The sequence below is a fragment of the Chondrus crispus genome, genomic scaffold (genome assembly GCF_000350225.1).
Source record: "Chondrus crispus Stackhouse genomic scaffold, scaffold_2, whole genome shotgun sequence".
Lineage (NCBI taxonomy): Eukaryota > Rhodophyta > Florideophyceae > Gigartinales > Gigartinaceae > Chondrus > Chondrus crispus.
In genome coordinates, this window is record NW_005179057.1 from 39,307 (window position 1) to 61,480 (window position 22,174).

At 50.3% G+C, this 22,174-nt stretch overlaps 3 protein-coding genes; 1 reads left to right on the forward strand and 2 right to left on the reverse strand.

The window, feature by feature from the left end:
• Positions 1-1,545: 1,545 nt before the first annotated feature.
• Positions 1,546-2,830, reverse strand: CHC_T00003609001 (hypothetical protein). XM_005714451.1 is given in 2 exon segments: positions 1,546-1,576; positions 1,577-2,830. 1 exon segment carries the CDS (start codon positions 2,828-2,830, stop codon positions 1,577-1,579), a length of 1,254 nt encoding a protein of 417 aa, XP_005714508.1. The 3' UTR covers positions 1,546-1,576.
• Positions 2,831-3,032: 202 nt separating this feature from the next.
• Positions 3,033-5,249, forward strand: CHC_T00003610001 (hypothetical protein). The gene has a single exon (XM_005714452.1). It carries the CDS (start codon positions 3,033-3,035, stop codon positions 5,247-5,249), a length of 2,217 nt encoding a protein of 738 aa, XP_005714509.1.
• Positions 5,250-5,284: 35 nt separating this feature from the next.
• On the reverse strand, positions 5,285-6,245 carry CHC_T00008883001 (ATP-dependent Clp protease proteolytic subunit). XM_005714453.1 is given in 2 exon segments: positions 5,285-5,441; positions 5,442-6,245. The coding sequence occupies 1 exon segment, from the start codon at positions 6,243-6,245 to the stop codon at positions 5,442-5,444; it is 804 nt and encodes a 267-aa protein (XP_005714510.1). The 3' UTR covers positions 5,285-5,441.
• Positions 6,246-22,174: the final 15,929 nt, after the last annotated feature.

Genomic DNA, 22,174 nt, shown 5'->3' on the forward strand with positions numbered 1-22,174 from the left:
CGACTTGCGCCGCCTCAACCCCGCGCGCGACGCAGCCGCCGTCGAGCGCAACACCCGCCGCCGCGTCTACGACGCCCTCAAGGTCATGGTCGCGGCCGGCTGCGTCCAGCGCGACGGCAAGGCCCTCCGCTGGATCGGCGTCGACGACCTGGCCCCGCCCTCCCCGCCCGCCGCGAACGAGGCCCCCTCCGTCCGCGTACAGCTCTGCCAGATCAGGAGGTGTCTCGCCAGGAAGCGCGCCCTCGCCACTGAGCTGCAGGCAAGGCTCGTCGCCTTCAGCCGCCTCGTCGAGCGCCGTCCGGACGACCCGGACGCACGATTGTCGCCTGCCCTGGCTCGCATTCACTTCCCCATGGTCGTCGTCAAGGCTCGCACGCCTCATGTGGCGTACGCCCCGAATAGGGAACACGTCCGCCTTACCTCCGCCCATCCGTTCAAGCTCTACTCAGAGTCAGATATCGTCCTCATGATGTCGGAGCGGCGCCGCCCACGCCTTAACGCGCCTCAGAAAAAGCCTCGCACCGCGTCCAAGTCGAAGCCTTCTTCACGCCACAAGCACCACCGTCCCCGCGGCGAGGGCTCGCCTCCGCCCCCACCTCCCCCGTCTCCTGCAATGCTCAAAGATGAGGACCAGCCTAATCCGTTTGCTCTCTCGCGGTCGCGTTCCGAACCGCCCCAGTTCTGCATAGACTTGAAACAGCTCCAAGTCCTGGCCAAAGTAAGAAACGACGGCACGGAACCAACACCGCCAGTATCTGACGAGGCGGACGTCGGCGAAACCTCAACTGACTACTCATTGATGGACCACGCGAAAGCTGAGCTCTGTCTTGACCCTGAAATCCCGCTTCAGTACGAACATGACGACGACGAGAAGCCCTTTTTTGAGCATATGCAGAAACGTCCTGCCCCGCCATTAAGCATCCTTGGACATGATTTGGATTCGCGTGGCGACGAATCCACCACAACTAGCATCGGCGTTGGTATCCCCAACACCCAATTTGAGCATCTTCCCTCCAGGACTTGCACTGATGAACCATTTGCGCCGAACATCGATTTGATTTGTGATGAGGAGCTCTCCATCCCACTTTCTGTCGGCGATACAACAGATACGGAGCATGTTCAGGATACTTCAGACATCCCCAACACTACCACCGAAAGTGATGCAGAGCCAAAACAAGACTTCAGTAGCAAAGACACCGCGAAAGGCGGCGAATAAGGGCTTTTGCATGGGTTTTGACCGATGCCAGCGCACGGTTGCATAGCATTTGCCCTCCCTGAACATACCTATTTGTACACACATGTACATATCTGTCATTAAGTCATGGAGATGCTTCTCCGAGAAGACCTCTGGCTTACATTCCAGTTCGCTCCAGTGGCATGAATTCCCTATCTCCCACTGTGTACGCGTCTCGCGTTGTTGCTCCTCCCAAGAATCCTTTTTTGGTGCAACACTACAGCTTAACTTCACACCTGTAAAACCGTGTTATTAGACCCTCGCGCAGCATTTCTGAGCCACCACGGACGAAAGAACATAAAACACAAATGAGAAAGAGAAGATGTCCTTTATGTCTTTAGGTCAAGCTTCCGCTCGGTCTGACTTCCGTCTTTGCCGAGGCCGGCGTGCCTTCTTCGGAGCCTTTTCCGACCGCAATCTCTTTTTCGTGGCAACTTCGCCCTCCTGATGCCCATTTGAGGCTGCAGCAGCATCGTCATTTGCACCCATGGTGATTTCAGATGAGGGAACGACTCGCTTGCCTCCCTTCGCTTTGGATCTGGATTTCCTTATAGTGATACCCTCCTCCATCCCGTTCTCACTAGCGTTGCGCGTGGCGGCATCACGATTTGCTGCGGCTCGAGCACGGCGACGACCGCGAGTCCAGAAAACTGCCCCGTCCTTCTCATCCTCACTGATCCTCTCATCGAGCTTGGTTTGCTTCGGGGCTTCTTCCATTTCCTCATCGCCCGTGTCCTCTTCTTTGCCGTCATTATTCGCGTCCTCATCCCCGTCACCCATATCTTCGTCGGCATCGGACAGAATCCCGTCGAGAAGGTCAGGCGCTTCCTTGTCTCCAGCCTCCTCTTCCCCATTCTCTCCTTCACCACCATTATGATTTTCCCCTTCTTTCTTTCCCATCGACTTTGCCCTCGCCAGTTTCTTCTCCTTCCGCTTCGCCGCGATTCGCGCCGCCTCCTCCCGCTGCCGGTCTGCTTCTTTGAACTTTCTCTGAAATCTTTTCCCATTCACATGGCCAATGACCACATCCTTCCGGCGCGGCAAGACAGAACTCGTAAGCTTGCAAAACAGAAAGTGATTCTTGTCTTTGTGCTTGTGCGGGACGACGTACGGCTCGTGTTGGGCAAAGTCGTATCCCTCGTTGGCTTTCAGCTGTAGTGCGCGCTTATACGCAAGCCCATTTGCATAGGCTTCTAGCACCTTCCCCGACGTCATGGCAGCAAATTCCATCCCGCTTTTTGTAAACTGCAGCTTGCCGCTCGGCAGCAGCGTCGTAGATGATGGGTGTTTTGCTGCGTACCGCGCAACATCGGATTGAGAGGGCATTTTCTGGCTAGAAGTCAGACACAGGCCAGCTCTCAGGCTCGAAGTAGTGTTTTTGTTTCGGACACTTAAGATTGTCGTCCGTACCTTGGAATGCAGCAAGAAGGGACGATGGTAGGCGTTCGGACCAACTGGTTCGGACCCCAGAATGTTACGCCACCGCCGTCGAAGTCTTACATGTGTACAACACTCGAGTACAGTAGACGAGGGCGGGTCGGTCTGTAAAATGAATTGGATTTTGTGATCTTTCCGCGATTTGACCTGGCCAATCATGAACGGTCCTTGAGGCAGAACCGTGAGCGCCTGGAGCGCCTCCTTGGCCCTTGCCTCAACCGTTCGTACTCGAACCACACAAAGCACCCACAAGAAAGTCCATGTATCTATCGGAAGATTGAGAGATGCTTGACGGATTCTGCGAAAGACAAAGAAAGTAGTTTCAATTCTGAAGCCCGGAAGACATTGAATCTACAACACAATGCCTTCGCCCAACGCGATCGCAATGGACAGGTTGCTGCCGGTTGTCAACAAATTGCACAGCATCTTCCAGCGATGCGGGCTAGCTGATCCCATCGATTTGCCGCAGATCGTTGTCGTTGGTTCGCAATCCTCTGGAAAGAGCTCCGTACTTGAATCTATCGTGGGCTTTGATTTTCTGCCGAGAGGCTCTGGAGTCGTCACCCGAAGTCCAATCCTCATTCAGTTGAACAAATTGAAGGGCGTTCAAAAATTGACTTCATCTGATACGCTATCCGGTAAGAAATCCAACCCGAAACGATGGGTGGAGTTTATCCATGCCCCCGACAAGAAGTTCGTCGAGGAGAATGAAATCCAAGCAGAGATTGTGGCGGAGACAGAGCGGGTAGCAGGGAAGAACAAAAGCTTGAGCCCAACAGCCCTCATCATGAAAGTTTTTTCAAAGGATGTCGTCGATCTCACTCTCATCGACCTTCCAGGCCTCACGAAAGTCCCCGTCGGTGATCAACCTCCGGACATCGAGAAGCTCGTTCGCGCCATGATTCTATCTTACATCGAAAAAGAGAACACCATCATTCTTGCTGTACATCCCGCCAACACTGACCTGGCTACTTCTGATGCGCTTCAAATGGCTCGCCGCGTTGACCCGCATGGCATGAGGACGCTTGGTGTCATTACCAAGCTCGATCTCATGGATGCCGGCACCAACGCTCTGGACATGTTGCAGAGCCGTGTCATTCCCTTGCGGAAAGGCTATGTTGGAGTTGTGAATAGATCCCAGGCAGACTTGGACAAGAACACGACGGTTGCCGAGTCGCGCGTCGCTGAGCGCAATTTTTTCCAGAGCCACCCTGTGTATGCCCCACACGCCAGTAAGATGGGTTCGCAGTACCTTGCCGAGCTTTTAAGCACCATGCTAATGGAACACATTCGAAATGTCATTCCATCTACCCGCTCAAAGCTTACATCCCAACTGTCGGAGGTGCGTGCAGAAGTGGCCACGTTGGGACCGGAGCTGTCTGGGGCTGACGACGCCAGCGGCACGCTACTACATCTTCTTACGAAGTATGCCTCCTGCTACGCGGATGCTATCGACGGACGGCCTAGATCTCCTCTCACAACAACAGAGCTGGCTGGTGGAGCCCGCATTAGCTACATATTTCACGACAAGTTTGGCATCGAACTATCGCAGATGGACCCCTTTGAGGACTTGGGAACTGATGAAATACGAACGGCGATGCGAAACGCAACCGGTCATCGTACTCCTTTGTTCATCCCTGAGTCTGCTTTTGAACTCTTGGTTCGGAAGCAGATTTCCCGCTTCTTAAACCCTTCGCTAACCTGTGTTGACATGGTTTACGATGAGCTAACGAGGTTAGCCGAAGCTGTCGAAGGCGCAGAGTTGTCTCGGTTTCATCGATTACGACTTGCAGTTTCGGAAGCAACCTTAAAGCTGTTGCGAGAGCAGAAAACACCCACGACACAGATGATCCACAACCTCGTCGAAATGGAGATGAGCTACATCAACACATGGCATCCAGATTTTGTAGGCGGAAGACAAGCGCTATCTACTATGATAGAAAAAGCTTTAATGCCAAACACAACAGAAACAAATCACATTGAAAACAGTTCAACTTCTTCGAGGTCACTACGAGAAAGACACATTCAATCAAGGACTGACCACCCGGACGCTTGGGTAGAGAAAAACCTTCTCGGGCACACTCACACAAACAGAACTGGGGATTTTGGGCGCAATACGGATCACGGTGCAGGGGCGAATAGGCGAAGACCAACCCCTAGAGGGCAGTCGGGCATCGGACGTGTACCCCCGAGTGATGGGATAGTGGCGGCCATCAGCAGGTCCACTGCAGAGAACTCTTCAATCCCGAATCACCTTCGCATCACGAAATCGGAAGCTTTGAATGATGACGAGAGGCAGGAACTGGATATTTTGCGAGTTTTACTTGACAGCTACTTCAATATTGTGCGAAAGAGGATGCAAGACATGGTACCCAAGGCGATTATAACTTTCCTGGTTCAAAGATCGAAAGATGCCCTGCAATCCGTCTTGGTATCGAAATTGTACAAACCAAAGACAATTGAGAAGCTTATGGTCGAGGGCGAAGAAACGACACAACGGCGAAAGGACATGCAAGCGATAGAAACCTTGCTCGAGAAGGCATTAGTAGAGGTGAACGAGATTCGCGACGTACACTGATTGACATTTCTATAAGCGTACCTGCGCACAATAACTTATTGTAAAACAAGACCATTAATCGAAGGTTTAACAAGACGGCGGTAGGAGTTAGGAAAGTCTATGCACAGTGTCCGGCTTTGTGTGAAACCTTCCCGTGGTATTGCAGTGTGTATATCGCTCCCTGCGTCAGAAGCGACACTTGACTAGTGTGTATCAAGACTCAGCGGTAAGCGCCTGCTCCGTTCGATCCCGTGGATGCACAACTAGATCAATGAGGCCAAAATTACGGGCGTCCTCCGCGGACATGAAATGATCGCGCTCCATTCGCGACTCAACCTCCCGCAATGACTGCCCGGTATGTTGCGCGTAAATCGCATTTAGGCGCTTCCGCAAGCTAAGAATTTCTGTCGCATGGATGGCGATATCGCTAGCCTGCCCCTGTGCGCCACCAGACGGCTGATGAATCATGACGCGCGAATTCGGCAAAGCCCGCCTTTCGCCCGGAGCTCCAGCAGCTAGCAAAAGGGATGCCATAGAGCAAGCCTGCCCAACACAAAGCGTAGATACTTTCGCTGATATGTATTCCATCGTGTCATATATAGCCAGTCCGCTAGACACTACCCCACCTGGTGAATTGATATACATGTTGATCTGACGTGACGGGTTTTCGGACTCTAGAAACAGGAGCTGTGCCACGACAAGAGAGGCCACCCCGTCATTGATGGGGCCGTTGACGCAGATGATGTGCTCTTTGAGCAAACGGGAGTAAATGTCGAAGACCCGCTCGCCCCGCGGCGTCTGCTCGAGGACCATGGGAACTAGGTTTGCAACAGGTTGAGAGGGGATAGACCCCATGGCGTCAGCGATGCCAGGTGGGGACTGCCAGACCGGTGAAGAGAAGTTTCGAGTTGGGATTCTTGATACACATTCGGGGCCGAAGCTTGTTTGAAGTCTTGTAGTGGAGAAGCGATGAAGGCGGCATGCTCGATACATGCCACAAAACATCTTAGTGCTCATTTTTCTGGTGCTGCTGTCTTTCAAGCGGGGGTTGACTGCGTATTGAATGAAGAAGAGGGTTGCAACAGAGGAGAGTTCATCAATTCCTGTTGAGGCCGTGAAAGACTTCCGAGGATTGCGGCGAACGGCCCTCAGGGCCGTTCCTAACGACGAGCACGGTGTGCTAGCACGCAAGCACCCTGAAACTTGGCATGAATGTATTGGTTGAAAAAATTATTGGAAATGCTTTTACTCCCGTTCAACCAATCCATTCATGCCAAATTTCAGGGTGCTCGGGTGCTGGCACGGCGAACTCTTCGTTAGGAACGGCCCTGAGGGCCGTTTCAGGGCCGTAGGCGGCACTCCTACTGTGCTGAGTCACGGAAACCAAGAGCTCCAGCAAATGGGACTATAGTGGCCCTTATGCATTAGTGCTGCTTTTGTTTGTGCCACCCTCCCAATAGTGCAGCCCCAGACGCACGAACACGAAGTGCCACGTGTCATACGGTTCCGGCTGTTATGCTGCCGTCCGTACATGTCAAACATGTAAAAGCCGCTTTCTGGTCCCATCCTCCTCACGCCACCAAACACCGTTCGCGGATCTTAGCTTGTGCTCGTTATGACTCCGCAAATCTGCTCCACAATGGACACCGTAAACCAGCAGTTTTGCGACAGTTCGGCATTGCAGAGCGCACTGTGCGCAAAATCAAAGTAACTGCTCCAGCGTTGCTCTGCGTAGCAAGCGAAAAGCCCAAATCACTCCAAATACATACTAGTCAGCCCGTAATGGTCTCCCATGTCGTACTGAACCTCCTCAAATTTCTCAACTACGCCAAGGTATGGTGGCGGCGTCTGTCAATGACGCCATGCATGTTTTGGAGACGGCGCAGAATCCACCTGAAAAGCAATCATGTGATAAAGATGAGAGCGCAGAAAATGCAATAGAGAGAAAAACTGTACCCCATGTCGTCGGGATCGCGAACTTGTTTAGAGAGCAGAAACTTTTGGCGTCTGAGTGCCATGTTCCAGACGCTCTATCGCATCTAAGGTCGGCAGGCGCGCATTTCTCACTGCGAAACACAACAGAGAACGAACACGGATCATGCAGACGTTAATTACCGAGTGCATGCAGATCGATGTGACGACGTCACATACCGTACTGGGCGCCTCGTGAAATCCAAAAATCGCAAGTTGTGTTGACCAAATCGGGATTTTATAACACGCAAACGGCGCGTTGTGCTCACATAACGCGCCGCTTTCTCGGACGGGCGACCCCATGCTAGGTTAAATGTGTATCGCACAAATGTCAAAATGTGCGCGCGTACAATCCAAGTTTACTGTACACAGAGAAAGCGTCGGTCGCCGATCGGCCGACGAGACTCGGCATCTACATCCTACCGAGCATGGCTCTGAATGAGAAGTAGCAATAAAGAATAGCCATTTGGTCATTCATGGTTCTGACGGTGGCTGCTCGTTGGTGAAAACACTCATCGCACTATCATGATTGAGCTTAGCCAGTACACAATGTAGTTAGAGCTCTGACGGCGTCATCGACGGCGTCCGGTGAGTATCATCGGGTGCACCAAATCTGGGTCAGAGGACTAATTTGGGTAGCTTTGGCAATTAAAATTATCTACATGCGCCATTTCAAACAGCCTTCGAAACACTGTAGTTCGCCTGCCGTCAGAACGGCTCATACGATTTCAAATCTGACACGACGAGCCTTTTTGGCGGGCTTCATTCAATCGATCACCAACTTTGTGCCTCGATTTCCCTTCACAATCCGCCACAGCAGCCTCGCGACTTCGTCACTTCCCTCCTTTTGTCATTCGCATCCTCGGTAGCCTCGATGATCCCAAAACGCGTACTCGCTGCAAAACCTGATGCACGAAGCGAGCAGTACGACAAAGCCCTTCACAGTCTACGAACCTCCAACATCTCAATACGCAAATGTGCGAAGTCACATTGTGTGTCATATTCAACACTTCAGCGGATGAGCAAACAGACGAACAAAGCACTTCAGAGACGAGGCCGCAAACCCCTCTTTACTCGAGATGAAGAGACCATCATCAAAAATGCAGTACTGTCATTCTCACACAGCGGAACGCCACTATCACGCAGCTGCTTCAAGGATTTGGTGCGACATTTTGTAAAGTCACTCCCGCAATCACGTCAAACCAAACTCTCTTTCACAGATTGCAGACCAGGGGATGGCTTCGTGCGCAATTTCTTGGGACGGCATAAAGAGACCTCATTGAAAAGACGAGTGCAACTAGAGAGGCCCCGACAATTGGCGATGGCACAGACAAATCTCGCCAAGCATTACGTCCGGCTTATGCCAGTGTACAGGGAATATCAAATTGAGTCTCCCGCGCAAGTCTTCAACATAGACGAGAGTGGATTTTCGACACGCACTATCGCTCGGTCTCGAACGAAAGCTCTTTTTGGTTGCCATGGACGCAGCAATTCAGTTGAGCGAAAATGGAGTTCTAATGCCCAACATGTGACCATAATGCCAGTTATTTCAGCAGATGGAAGGGCCTGGTGTCCGCTTGCAGTGCTTCCAGGAAAAAAGCCAAAATACAGGAAGCGTACAGACGGCACCATCGAGACCCCTCTTACATTCCTTCCCCCCAATGCGCATTGCGTTTACAGAGAAAAGACTGGTGTCGACACTGGGATTTTCTATCAGTGGGGACAGAATTTTGTACAGGAGACGCATCAATTACGGCAAAGGTTCCGCAATATTCTCCTCGCCCTCGATGGATACGGTGCGCACTGTTCGTACAAAGTATTGAAGTTATTCCGGGACAATCGAATTGTCATGGTTGGCCTACCTGCTCACACCAGCCACCGCACGCAGCCTTTGGACTTTTCGGTCTTTCCCCTTACAAGACTGCATTTCGAAATGACCTCGACCGACGGACTGTCGTCGTAAAAGACAGTGCAAAAAATGATGTGTACACGGTATGCGAGCTTCTGACAAATGCGTACAATCAGGCAGTTAACTTTCAGAACATCAGGAGCGGCTTCAGGGCGTGTGGGCTCTGGGACTTTGGCAAACGCGGGGTTAACCCGAATGTAATCCAAGCGACGGATATCACTAACTGTAGTATAATGACCGGCGCGAGCGCGCGGAGGTCGTATACGGTATACACGTGGGCCGCTGTGCCCACGTGTAGCGAGCGCGCGCGCATGCCGAGCGGTCCTAATCTGGCGTACGTGTACAGTAGCGCACGTGTCGTCCGAGCGGTAGTCTACGCGTGTTACGTGTGCGCGTTAGCACACGTGTCGTCCGTGCGGTAGTCTGTAAGCAACACGCGTGTACAGTAGTGCACACGTGTAGTAGCAGCGTCCGTGCGGTAGTAGCAATTATGGCGCTAGTTTTTTAATTGTGTACAGTACGCGGCACGCACTAGGCGGCAGGTACTGCGCTACTGTACTGGGACAGGTGTCCGAGGCGTCCCCCTGCGAGGTTAAGACCTGGCACCCGTCCCCACCAGTAAACGGGGGCAAGCTCGCCCCCGTCCCTTTTGCGCCTACGTACGTCCGTTTTCGGTTGTCCGTCGCGCGCGCTGGCTTCTAACCCGTTACCGGTCGCTCCCGTTCACGCACCACGGGGCGACTGCGCGTAACCGGCCAGTGAGCCACTCCCTTTTCGCGAGCTCGTCCGATCGGTTCCATTGGCGCGTCGCGTCCGCGCCGCGTGCTCCCTCGCTAAAGCCTCCGCCTCTCACCCAACCCAGGGCGGAGAGGAGTTATCCCACATCAACCTCGAAGGGGCTCAGTCCCAGTCGGCCGCATTCGAGTCGTACCGTGAACTCGTTACAAGTTTTAAAGAGTCATGTAATTTGTTGCGCAGCGATGGTGAGGTTTTGTTAAATGGTACAGTTAATACGAGAAGCGGAGCATTGCTGACGGGTGACGCAATTCTTTCTGTTTTGAAAGAGCGCAAAGAAATACGGCAGGCCACGGAAAGGGGAAGGGAACAGCGGGCAGCGCAGGCGAAAGAGCGGCGAGAGAGAAGACAACTGGAAGTGACGGAACGCCAGCGAGAACGCCTTCAATCGGATTTGAACAAACGTGTGCATCAGCTTTGGCTGGCGCATCGCAGTGAGCGCACTGTAGTCCTTGCTGCAAACCGCGCCTCTCGCACAACCGAAGCGAGGCTACGAGCACTTCAGCGCCGCGCGGGTACTGAAGGTGGCCATTAAAATTGATAATTTTTTTTGCTTCGGCACGCAACATTTGACCCATTATTTGTGTGTTGTAGGGCTCCTAAGAGGATACCGAACTGCCTTGTATTGACGGTGTTTATGGGACTTTTACTGCGCCGGATTCGCAGTTCGAGACCTGTGGCTTACTTAACCGGCTGTAAGGGGCACATAAACGACTTTTGGAGGCATATAGTGGATTCCATCCAAAAATATTTTAAAATCTCTCAAAGTGACCCATTTATTAGTACTTGATGATACAAAGCATTCGTACAGTAGGGGGACGCACAATACAGTGCGCGAAGTTAGAATAAATACAGTCTTCAATAAGATGTGAACATGTGCTTTTAATGCAACACGTGCCGCACCGGCACGTGTCCGGCATGAACACGAGCCGATAAAAACGCCTGTAATGTCAGTTTGATGCGAAAAGTAAACAATGGCAATCTATTTATAAAAAACGTCGCGCAATAGCCATAAATACGCGAAATTCTGTATGACACAAGACACGAAAGAGCTTTTAATACTTCGTCGCACCGCCGCCAGCATCCATCACTGCATGCATGCGACGGGGTAGGCTTTTTTAAAGCTTGAGTAAAAGGTCTGATGCTACTGTAGACCATGCCTCCTCTATAGCCACCTTCAAATCATCTACATTTTCATAATGCCTACCTCTGGCGTAGACAGTTCTAGCCATCACTCTCCACACATTCTCCATAATATTGACCTCGTGGGACTTCGGCGGCCATGGCAGCGTAGTAATAGAGTGGTCTGAGAGCCAATTCTTAGTGAAATTGGAGGTATGAATGGGAGCGTTGTCCTGCTCAAAAAATCAATTATGACCCTCACCAAACACCTCCGCCACGAACAGTAGCAGTCCATCTCTTAAAACTTCGCAGTACTTCGTTGAATCCTGGCGACCATTCATAAAAATGAGAGGAGATACACCGTAGAGGCTGATGGCACCCATATCATTACAGAAAACCCTCCATCTGTCTTTTAGAAAATATCCTCTCCTTCGTCCTCAAGTCGTGCCAGTAAGATGCAAGACCATCTGGTCCGTCTCCGTTAAACTTTTTTTCATCACTGAAGATGACAGTATTCCAAAATTCTTCTCCCTTACTTATATATTTGCGGCACCACTTAACCCTATTCTTTTTATGAATAGGGGTCATCTGTGGTTCCGTTATCATTTTCTTATACTTCAGATAGGGAACTGCACGAGGGATTTGTTGAACGCGTCGGCTGCCGATAGGTAGATTCAGTTCGGCCTGAATCGTCCTGGCACTACCCTCCCCTTGTAGTGCCATCCGAACCATTGCCCTTTGCTGAGTCTGGGAAATGTTTTGGTTGGCTTTCCACTTTTTGGCGCTTTAGGTTTCAAGCCTTGTCTTACGACGCCTTGCACAGCGCCAAGGGAGCGATTCACCATCTCTGCGATCTTTCTGTATGAGATACACTCCCTGCGAAGGGCGAGTATCTGGCCCCTTTCGAGATCTGCAATAATCGGTCCTCGAGGCATTTTGAGCCTCGGTACAGTTGAAATTGGAGCTTGAAATGTATAAAGGGGACTAAGACGGTGTGTTACTCTATTTTATATGGTTGCTACAGCTTTTGTCTTTCTACTTTCGCGCGTTGAAGTTACTGTCCTATATGTAATTTTGCGTATCTATCCCACTTTTGCGCGGTTTTTTAAAGATAACCTCGTAACTGTACTTCTAAGCATTTTATTATCTTCACTGATGGCTTTCTCATGTTCTGTTGTGGTGGCACGCAAGAACATTCCCGGGAAAGAGCGAAGAAATCGCGATAATTGATGCTGTAGATGGGTGTACTTATTACAGCTTCGTGCACTGTATGTGCGCAAGCATTTCCGTGGCAAAACTCAATTTTTGTGGACAAGAAAGAAAAGAGAAATATGACTCCGACACAAAAAATAAGTACAGGTTGTCACATGGGACACGAGGCCCAAGATCTGATATCTGCCCGAGTGTCCCGTGTGACGACACATTTGGCTCTCGGCTGGCCCCCGAGAAAAGTACAGTATACTCAATAAAATGAAGAAACGCGCACAGGTCGAAACTAGTGAGTTTACGCCTGAAAAATTGACACAACATCGCACATGATTCTGCAACCAAACACACGTGTCAGATACAGTTCCAGAATTCCCGCACACGGAACCCGGCGAGTTGCTGAAATGGGAGCTTTGTGTGAAGCCAAAACTGCAATGACTTTCTGACTTCCCGCCATTTTGATCGACTTATCTGCACCACATCTGCTGAACAGCGCCTCTGCGGCACTGTTCAGCAGATGTGTTCCAGATCCCTCGACAAGCTGTGCCGTAACCAGCCCAGTCATGGAGCTCCCTCCCGTCTTCCAGCCATCACCAACATCACAAGCGGAACCAAACCCCTTAAATGCTCCCCTGGACCTACCTCCACCGGCCCTGCACTCACCCGTTGTAGCAGTCCGAAAATGAAGCACAGGACGAAAGTACAAATTTAACAAACAGGATGATTTGCTTCTTCTGCGCGAAGTTTGTGCATCAAAAGCCCATATATCCCCGAGCGGGGAGACAAAATAACGGTTCGAAATCGTAGCTGTGGAGGCAAATCAGACGCAAAAGATTTCGTTTGAGCTGACCTGGAAGTCGGCGCAAGATCAGTACAAGCGTCTACAAGCTCGTTTTGATACTCAATATCGCACTGAGGAATTAATGAGCGGCGTTGGAGGAGAACAAGGGGAAATGGAAGAGCTCCTTCAGAAATGCGGGATGCCCGGCAAGATTTATTGAGTAGGAAAGAGGAGCGCCGTACTGCTGCATTGGAGTGAGAGGCCGAAAAAGAGCGACTCGGTGCGGCTATTCGACAACACGCGAACAAGCGTATTTTCTCTTCATCTGAGGAGACAGTTGAAGAAGACTCAACACCTACGTTGTCGTCCTCCAGCAGGAGGACACCACGCAGCAAAAAGGCGTGTATACAGATAGATCCCTTCAAAGACGACATTTTGATATTTACTCAGGCGCTTGAGAAAGGAGATAAAGCACAAACCGAAATGCAAAATGAAAGATTTATGCTTGAAAAAGACGTTTGGCGTTCGAGATAGAAGAGCGGGCTAAATCGAGAAGAGCTTAGGCGTCAGAGGGATGAGGACAGAAAACTGGAATTAGAGAAACATAGATTGCTTTTGCAAGCTTTTGTGAAGATCAGTGGCACTGGGAGCTAAGCGTGAACTCTAGAATTAATAAACTCTTGTACTGTAGGAGGCTCACAATGAAAGTATCTTGATAATTGATTCCCATAGAAGCAAGTCTGAAAGTTCAGCAAAAGAAGCGATCCACGATATAGAGCACCAACTGGCGCTTGCATTATGCGTAATTTTCTTTTGAAGTCCATGGTTGTCCGGTATAACCTAGCTTCTTTGAAGATCAATTCAACAGTTACCCTGACTGTAGACATAGCCACATTAAAAGACGGCCGGTCTGGAGATAAAGAAGAGCCCTGAAACGGCGTGTCTAGATACCAACGGCGACTGTATTCGCTATCGCCATATATACAGAAATGCGTACCGTCTTCTACCTGTAAGCAATTTGGCAGCTGCACCTCAAGCCTTGAGCGTTTATATAGCGTCCAATCATGTTTTCTCCACTCTAGCAGTCCGTAAACATGTAATAACATACCGTCTGGCGTCAACACGGCCTGATATTTAAGGGCATGTTTTCTTTTATGTCCATTATACAGTACATGCTGATATCTGCTATCACTAGGTCTAGACACCCCGATCACCGTACCATCTATAAAAGCAACACAGTTGCTCAGGGCATTGCTTTTTCAGAATATACAATCAGCAAAGTAGGGTAATTTGGCTTGTAAGTAAGACGCATTCAATGGGGAGATGATAAGATGCTCATGTGTTTCCAAAAATTCCTCGAGCATCTCCCAGAACATTTCCCATAGAGGGGAAGCGCTCTTTCTGAACAACTCTTCAACTTCTCGCCATCTGAAGGGGCACGCCATACGCCTTAGTAAAATACATGTCGCGAGAAATGGCGAGACCCCAAACCGATTCCGCGCAGTGCATGTCTGCTCCTCCGGCCACCCCGCGATTGAGAGAGATGAACAATGTGTTTTTCTCAAACCGAAACGGCGATAAGCAGTCCTCACATGAAAAACGATTAAAATTGAACGAGAAACTTGCAGTTGAAATGCGGTTGCGGCGTAGAAGCTGTGCGGTAAAGTTGTTTCTGTGGGACGTGTATATCTGCAAGGCTGCTGTCAAGGCGAGTGAGGTCCGATCGGGGTTGTTCCCCGACAGCGAAGAAGTCTAATTATGACCAGACGCCACCGTGCCACCTGCGCTTGACTTTTCGACAACGTCTGATCGCAAAGCCGAGCTCTTGATCGGATTGGCATCTCCATCGCACAGTGAAGGGTATGGAGACAAAGTCTGGGGAGGGAAGGTCTAGAAAATAGGGAGGGAAGGTCTGAGGAAGAGGGAGAAAAGCTCTGCGGAAGACGAAGGAAAGGTCTGCGGAAGAGGGAGGGAAGGTTTGTATTACTCCCGTGCGTCTGTGTGTTGGTCAAGCGTAAACAGAACCCTTCCGCACGTGTGCGATAAGAGCTGCTTACACGTGTGCGTGTATTGAGACAGGGCATGCAGAATGTCGTGACACCGTTGTCTCACATTTCTTCAAGCATAATTCCAGAACTGTCTCCGTCGAGATTGCATGCACCTGCGATATCAGGTAAATATCGAACGTGCCCTACGGCACCTGTGATATTGGCGTCGATATCGAAGGTCGCCATAGGGCACCTGCGATATCAACGCTGTTATACGGGGCACCATCCATTACAGTAGTGTTCTGGAAGACTGGGAGAACTGGGCATGATCCTCAATATCACTACACATACAGGAGCTTATGCGTTGCGTATCGCGACATACTGTGTGTCGCGCTGGCACTGTCGCACTGTGCTGATATAGCATGTTATCCCCTATGGGATAATTTACCATCTTTTTGTCAGCCGTGAGACAATTTCCAGAGGCTCCCACTACTACCGTCTCCGAAAAGTGTGCATTTTGGGGTTTTGCACAGGGCGGTGCGAAAGGGTCACTTTGTCAAGAAAGCATTATTAATGGAGAATTTTTCTTACGTGCCCCTTCCATTTTGGATTTTTCCTTATATACCCCTTTTCATGAGACCCATTTCTTAGGAGCGCCAGATTTAGTACGTGAGGAGGTGAAAAGGGCGTAGCGAAAATGAGTTCGATCGAAGGGAGCATGTTCTTTGACAAGCACAGCATCTTGATGGAATCCTTGGCCATTTGCGCCTCCGTGGGCCGATCTCACAAGGTAAAAAAGGCCCACTCTAGGCGCCTGTGTATGCAGTGCCCCTCAGGAGTGCTCATACATCATGAACGCCCAACCAAACCGCATGGCAAACAATGGCTTGTGAACAGTGGAGTCGCAGCGCCTCAACGAAAGTCGCGTTGCGCCGCATGTGGTCAAGTTGGGCACTACGCTACAATTTGCGAAGCCCAGATGCTGTGTACCTCAACCGGAAAGTCGGTCGGAAGTGAAGTGAAGAAAGGGTTAAAGGGGGGTTGCCGGTGTTGTTGGACAGTGACAAAAAAGTCGGACATGCTAAATATTTGTAAAAACATCTCCGACACGGGCCAAAGTGCACCACCGCCGCTTAACGGCGCCAGAAAGTGCGCTGTATCTCATAACGACGTGGTTGAATATAAAAGAGAAATATCTCAATCGATTCCTCACAGCTTTTTACGTATAGGAGTGTAACAGCCCGAACACACAAAACAGGCGGACTTTTCAAATTCTCGTCCGGCATCCCACCAACCCATTCCAACTCAGTGTCAACTCAATTCACTTCAGCATTCCGGTATACACATGAACGCGAACCACTTCCACCTTTCTATACCTGCCCTTCAGCCCCACTTTGGCATCTCGTGAATGCAAAATGCCGCCTGCTTCGCGTGAACAGCGCATTAAAGCTGCAATGAAAATGGTCACAGATGGCCAGACCTACAGGCAAGCAGCAGAACGCAATCGAAATTATCATAAGTCGACTCCTGTACGTCGCCTTGTGCTCACGTGTTATGGAGGGACACCTGGAACGAGATATCTCCGTAATTTTCATCACCGCCACAGGGACAAGGTACTGTTCTCCAGGCCACTGAGGCAGGAAGCCGTTCGATTTCATGCATGTAATAATGACGTTTTAACGACACATTTTGCTCGTCTTGAAATTTTATTCAAGAGCACAATATCAACGGCTAGGATCTGGAACTGTGGTGAAACAGGCGCAACGCCCGGGCGAGATGCAAATGGAACACGTTTTTATGTCACAAGAGCAGGTACGCGCGACACCAAAAGCGGACATTTTCTGAGCACAAACAGAGTGACAATGCTTCCAGCAGTGAGCGCGGACGGTGAGATAGGGCAACCTATGTTGTTACCTATGTTGTTATTTAAGGCTCCCGGCCTCCGTATCGTTTTGTGGTTCAAAAAGGCACGACAACTGTGCAGATATGCGCTGATTGCCTGCCTCGAGGGTCAATCGTATCAATGAGGTCTGATGGCGGTGGCGTCGATACGAAAAATTTCTTAGAATAGTGCAGGCATTTATCTCGAACGTCAGGGATCTGACCAGAGGTGGCTGTAAAGTGTTTCTGACACTAGATGGGAATTGGTTATGTGGGATAACTCCTCTCCGCCTTGGGTTGGGGGAGAGGCGAAGGCTTTAGGGAGGGAGCACGCGGCGCGGACGCGACACGCTAATTGAACCGATCGGACGAGCTCGCGAAAAGGGAGTGGCTCACTGGCCGGTTACGCGCAGTGGCCCCGTGGTGCATAAACGGGAGCGACCGGTTACGGGTTAGAAGCCAGCGCACAGATAGACTTACCGAACGTTCGTATATAGGCGAGAAAGGGACGGGGGCGAGCTTGCCCTAGTTTACTGGTGGGGACGGGTGTCAGCTCTTAACCCCTCAGAGGGACGCCTCGTACCCCTGTCCCCGCACAGTACCTTCTGCATAGTGCGTGCCGGGTACTGTACACAATTAAAAGCTAGCGACATAATTACTACTACCGCACGGACGCTGCCACTACACGTGTGCACTACTGTACACGCGTGACGCTTACAGACTACTGCACGGACGACACGTGTGCTAACGCGCACACGTAACACGAGTGGACTACAGCACGGACGACACGCGTGCAACTGTAGACGTGCGCCACGCCACGGCCGGTCGGTAAACTCGCGCGCTCCCTACACGTGGGCACACTGTGCCCACGTGGGCGTGTGGTACCCGCCCACGTGTGTACCGTGCACGGCCGCACGGTTAATAACCTCCCCGCGCGCTCGCCGGTTTTTATACTACACGTCACACATGTCTCTTGCAGCACTAGAGATGTTGGACTATGTAGTGCAATACGCACCTGAAAAGGGGGGTGAAAAGAAAGGAAAATATTTGGATATGAAAAGTAGTCCGGGTTGGGGGACACACGTGTGAATAATTGCACAGTTTTAATTTTTAGTTATTTTATTTTATTTAGTTAATTAGTTGGCGTTAATTTTGCTGACACTAGATTAGATCTAGGATCTAGCGCCGCGAGCTACTGTAGTGGCTCCGGCGGGGCGATATATACCTTAGCCCTCTGACCACCAAGTCAGTAAAGGTAACCCGAGGTGCCGGAGTTAGATCTCGCCTTCGTCGAAGACCGCTTCCGTTCACGCGACGCGCTTCCCTTCTACGCTGTTAACGACATCCTCTATTGCTCGGGGTCCCATTCCTTTTCCTTATCCTTTTACCTTTTCTATCTCTACATCTATTTTTCCCTTAATTGTGTTCGTTCCATTGGAGTCGGTTGCGACCGATCCGGTGTAGGTGTCTTAGCCATCGGGCAACACGTTGTGTAGCGCTGCTACTGTTTCAAGTTCCGTAGGAAGTCTGTTGTAACGACGCCTCCGTCGAAGGTCTTACTGTATAAGACAGAGTTGGTACCGCCTACCGCGATCGCGATCGCGCTGGTGAGAGTGTTTTTAGCCATCGGACAACACGTCGGTAGTAGCGTTGCTACACGGTTACGATCCCGTCGGGTAGTGCTGAACCAGCCCCCGTCGAGGACCTTGAATTACACAGAAGGTGCTGAAGACGCTCGTGGAGCATTGGCCTTACAAACGAGCGAACTGCGGTTACATTCTCGTAGACAAGCCCAACCCGCACTCGTCGAGGGCTCAAGTCTTCACAAGTCTCTACCACCATTATCCTCCCGGGCGGGGTATCTTTCCTTAACACCCCGTCGGAGTCGAGCTACCGTGGGCCGCAAGCCCACACAAGGGGAAAGGGAGTCTCGAACGCTCCGTAGCGCGTGCCATCGGCAGTGGTTGTTGCTGTTGCTGTTTTTCTTCTTTTGTTTAACCGTCGGACTGTGTTTGCGGCCTGCCAGGCACATTGCACTACAGACTATAATAATGTTATTGTTTATGGGTCACCCGCCCACACATCAGGCAAGACACAACCATTGCACGTGACAATTTCTTCTCCTTCTCAGGGTGGTTTGAACGACCCTATCAATTTGGCCGTGGAAAAGGATGAACAAAACAACTGGGACACATTTGCATTTTGCAGCATGCCGAGGTATGCCTACAAAAAAGCATTTACGAACAGTAATATTATCTCTGCGTTTCGTCGTTCTGGTATATGGCTACTGGATGCGTATCAGCTCCTATCTATTCCACGCCCTCAGAGCCATATGCACCAAGTGCCGATGTCAGTGGCGGAGCGGGAGCAATTGCTGGAAGTGCGGCAACAAGAAATACGTCATTCAGTTTTAGGTTCTGATGTGAACCTTAATCATAGTGGTTTCGTTGACACGACTAAGGTCAGATGCTGCCATTGTTTAATGCTATGATTTTAGCACGAGAAAAATACCGCAATGATGAGCGGCGCAAGCTGACGGAAGCAGAGAAGGCTGCAGAATTGTTTTTGCGGAAAGCTTGTCGCACAGAAAAGGCGCAGACGGAAGCAGTAAACTTTCGTAATGCGCGATGGACGAAGCGAGCAGAACTTGCTGACATGACAATTAGGGTGCTTCAGAAGCCAGTGAGGGCGCTTCGAGAGCGGAGAGCCATAGCACGTCGTATGGCAATTTTGAAGAAGCAGAAGACGGTTCGAAATGATTAGCATGATTGAGAAAAGTGACGGGTTCGATGTGGAATCGGTGAGGTGGCGAATAATTTCGTTTAAAAAAAGGGTTGTGTGAGGAAACTGTGCTTGGATGTCCGATCTTAGTGTAGTACAATTGCATACCACGACCACCCCGGGGAGATGTGAACCGCAATTCCCAGACATCGCAGTATGATCAGATTATACTCATCTGATGACGCCTTTAACAGTGACAAGTTTGGACATTTTTGCAATAAGGCCTTCAGGGGCCATATTGTAAAAATGTCCAACTGAGCATACAATTGCCCGGGAAGCATTGCCTTGCCTGAAAAAAAAAGAAGGTCCGGTTGACATACCCGGCTTTTTTAATGCAGCTAGAACTGAAATGATGCCCCTTGTTTTTATCGGAAAGGCCTTCAAGCGGAGGTGTTTCAATAAGCAATCGGGCCAGCATCTGGGCTTTGATTATCTTGCAAACCAAAGGGCATGGATGACTACAGAGCTTTTCATGTCATCGCTGAAACGTTTTCATCTTTTACATCTCGCACCAACCCGCAAAGGCGTATAATTATTTTACTAAACGACCGTTCTGCTCACGGAAGCGCTGAATCCTTACCCAGGCTATGGAATGTGGATTATCAATTTTTGCCTCCTAATACGACGTGTGAGCTGCAGCTCTTCTACGCTGGTGTTATTGCCGCAGTAAAGATGCGGTACTGGGTGAAGCAGTATGACTATGCTCTTGATAGCATTGATACAAGGGCGGCGGTTATATACAAAATATAAACTTACTGCTACGCAGTTGATACGAGATTGCTGGGATTATACAAGTCCTCAAACTGTGAGGAACTGCTGGCGTCATGCCGATATATTGGGGCCTCACGTGACGGGCTCGCGGGATTCTACGATAGAAGTTCAAGGGACAAGTGGCAGCACACCGACAGAAGTAGATTTCAATGGAGTTGATGAGGCGTTGTCCGCTTTGGTATCGCCTCATGTGAGATCGAGAATGGCGCTGGGCAATCTGGTCTCACCTCAGGGCGAAATAACTTTCATGAGGTGGTTGATGTGGCCATTCTCACAAACGAGGCAGCAGATATCATAGCCGGACGAAGCCAGGGCGACAATGAAGAGGAGAGCACAAGGGCGTCCTTTCTTAACAGTTTATTGCACCAGAAGAGTCTGAAGGCGCGTGCCATTGTCCGACAAATTCTTGCAGAAAGAGATTGCATAGATGCAGTGTTTACAACGACGCTTCTTGCTTTTCAGCGCGATATCAGGTGGGTGCGCTCAAGAACCGCTGGCCATCAGCATATTATAGACCTTTTCCATTAAAACATTTAGATATCTGCAGTGTCACAATTACGGATCCTCAATGAAACAATAGTTAGAAGCTGAAGAAAGACCGTAAGTGAATACATATCCGCCCAACATCAATATTCACTTATCAAGGGATCACTGTGTGGTACTCTCCATTGTTGCACACTTCAAGAGATGCAATGTGAGATGCCGTAGCAACCAAGCATTGAATTATGATCCTTCTTCCGCAACGGATCAAAATCCTTCAGAAGCGGAATGAGCGGATCTTCAACCCAAACGGCTCGTTCGCGCCCTCTTCCCGTCCGAGCCTTGATGTACACGTGTTTGAATCCCGCTCTTGTGACCTCGGTTATCTCAATTGGTATGCCACGGTTGTTCAAACTTCTCAAATAGGACAAAAGTTCTTCTAATCCGCCCAGAGCCTGCTCGCCTTCCCGCTATTGTCCTTTACGCTACCTCGGAACAGCATGGGGAAGCGACGGACGGCACGCAATGCAGTATGTTTCCCTCCTTCTGCGTTTGTGGAGTCAACCATCCATGTGACAATACAGATACTCCCAGCATGATTTGGCGCACTTTGTAGTCCTCGGGTCGGCATATGTAGCAAGGGTGTCGCATCCATAGATACCCGGGCGGATTTGTCTCGTTGGCACGAAGGGAGGCGGATGAGGTCCAGATCAGAGCCGTGAGGAGGGAAAGAGTGTGAGCGTCATGGAGGGGTATCATGGGGACATGGGAGACATTTGCGGGGGTGTGACAGGTGAATGGCCGACATAGGTTTATTGATGGCAGCTCGATTGAAAGCCCGATGAATAGGCGATGCAGAGCCATCCTTGTTCTGGACTTACACTTCGGTGGTATTTTTACGATTTTCCCCAGATGTGTGAAGATAATGAGATTTTTATAGACTTCTATAGACCTTTTACACCTTGGATGTCCTTCGAGAGGTGTTAAATCGGACACGAAACGCTTCCCGCGAACGTCTGTGTCTGAGAGACCGTTCCGTTTTGCTTCTTGTTCGTTTCCGCGGCTCCACAAATATTCGTGATTTAATTATTAGTGTGGTCGGCATTGAAAGCATTTTCAATAAAGAACACGTCACAGTAGATACTATAGACTATACTAATATGTGCATCCACATTATTATCACACCCAGACCATTTGAGGTATTCGTGTGTACTGTAGTCAGCACGGGTCGTCCCGTACTGTAGTGCTGTTAGTCATCGCG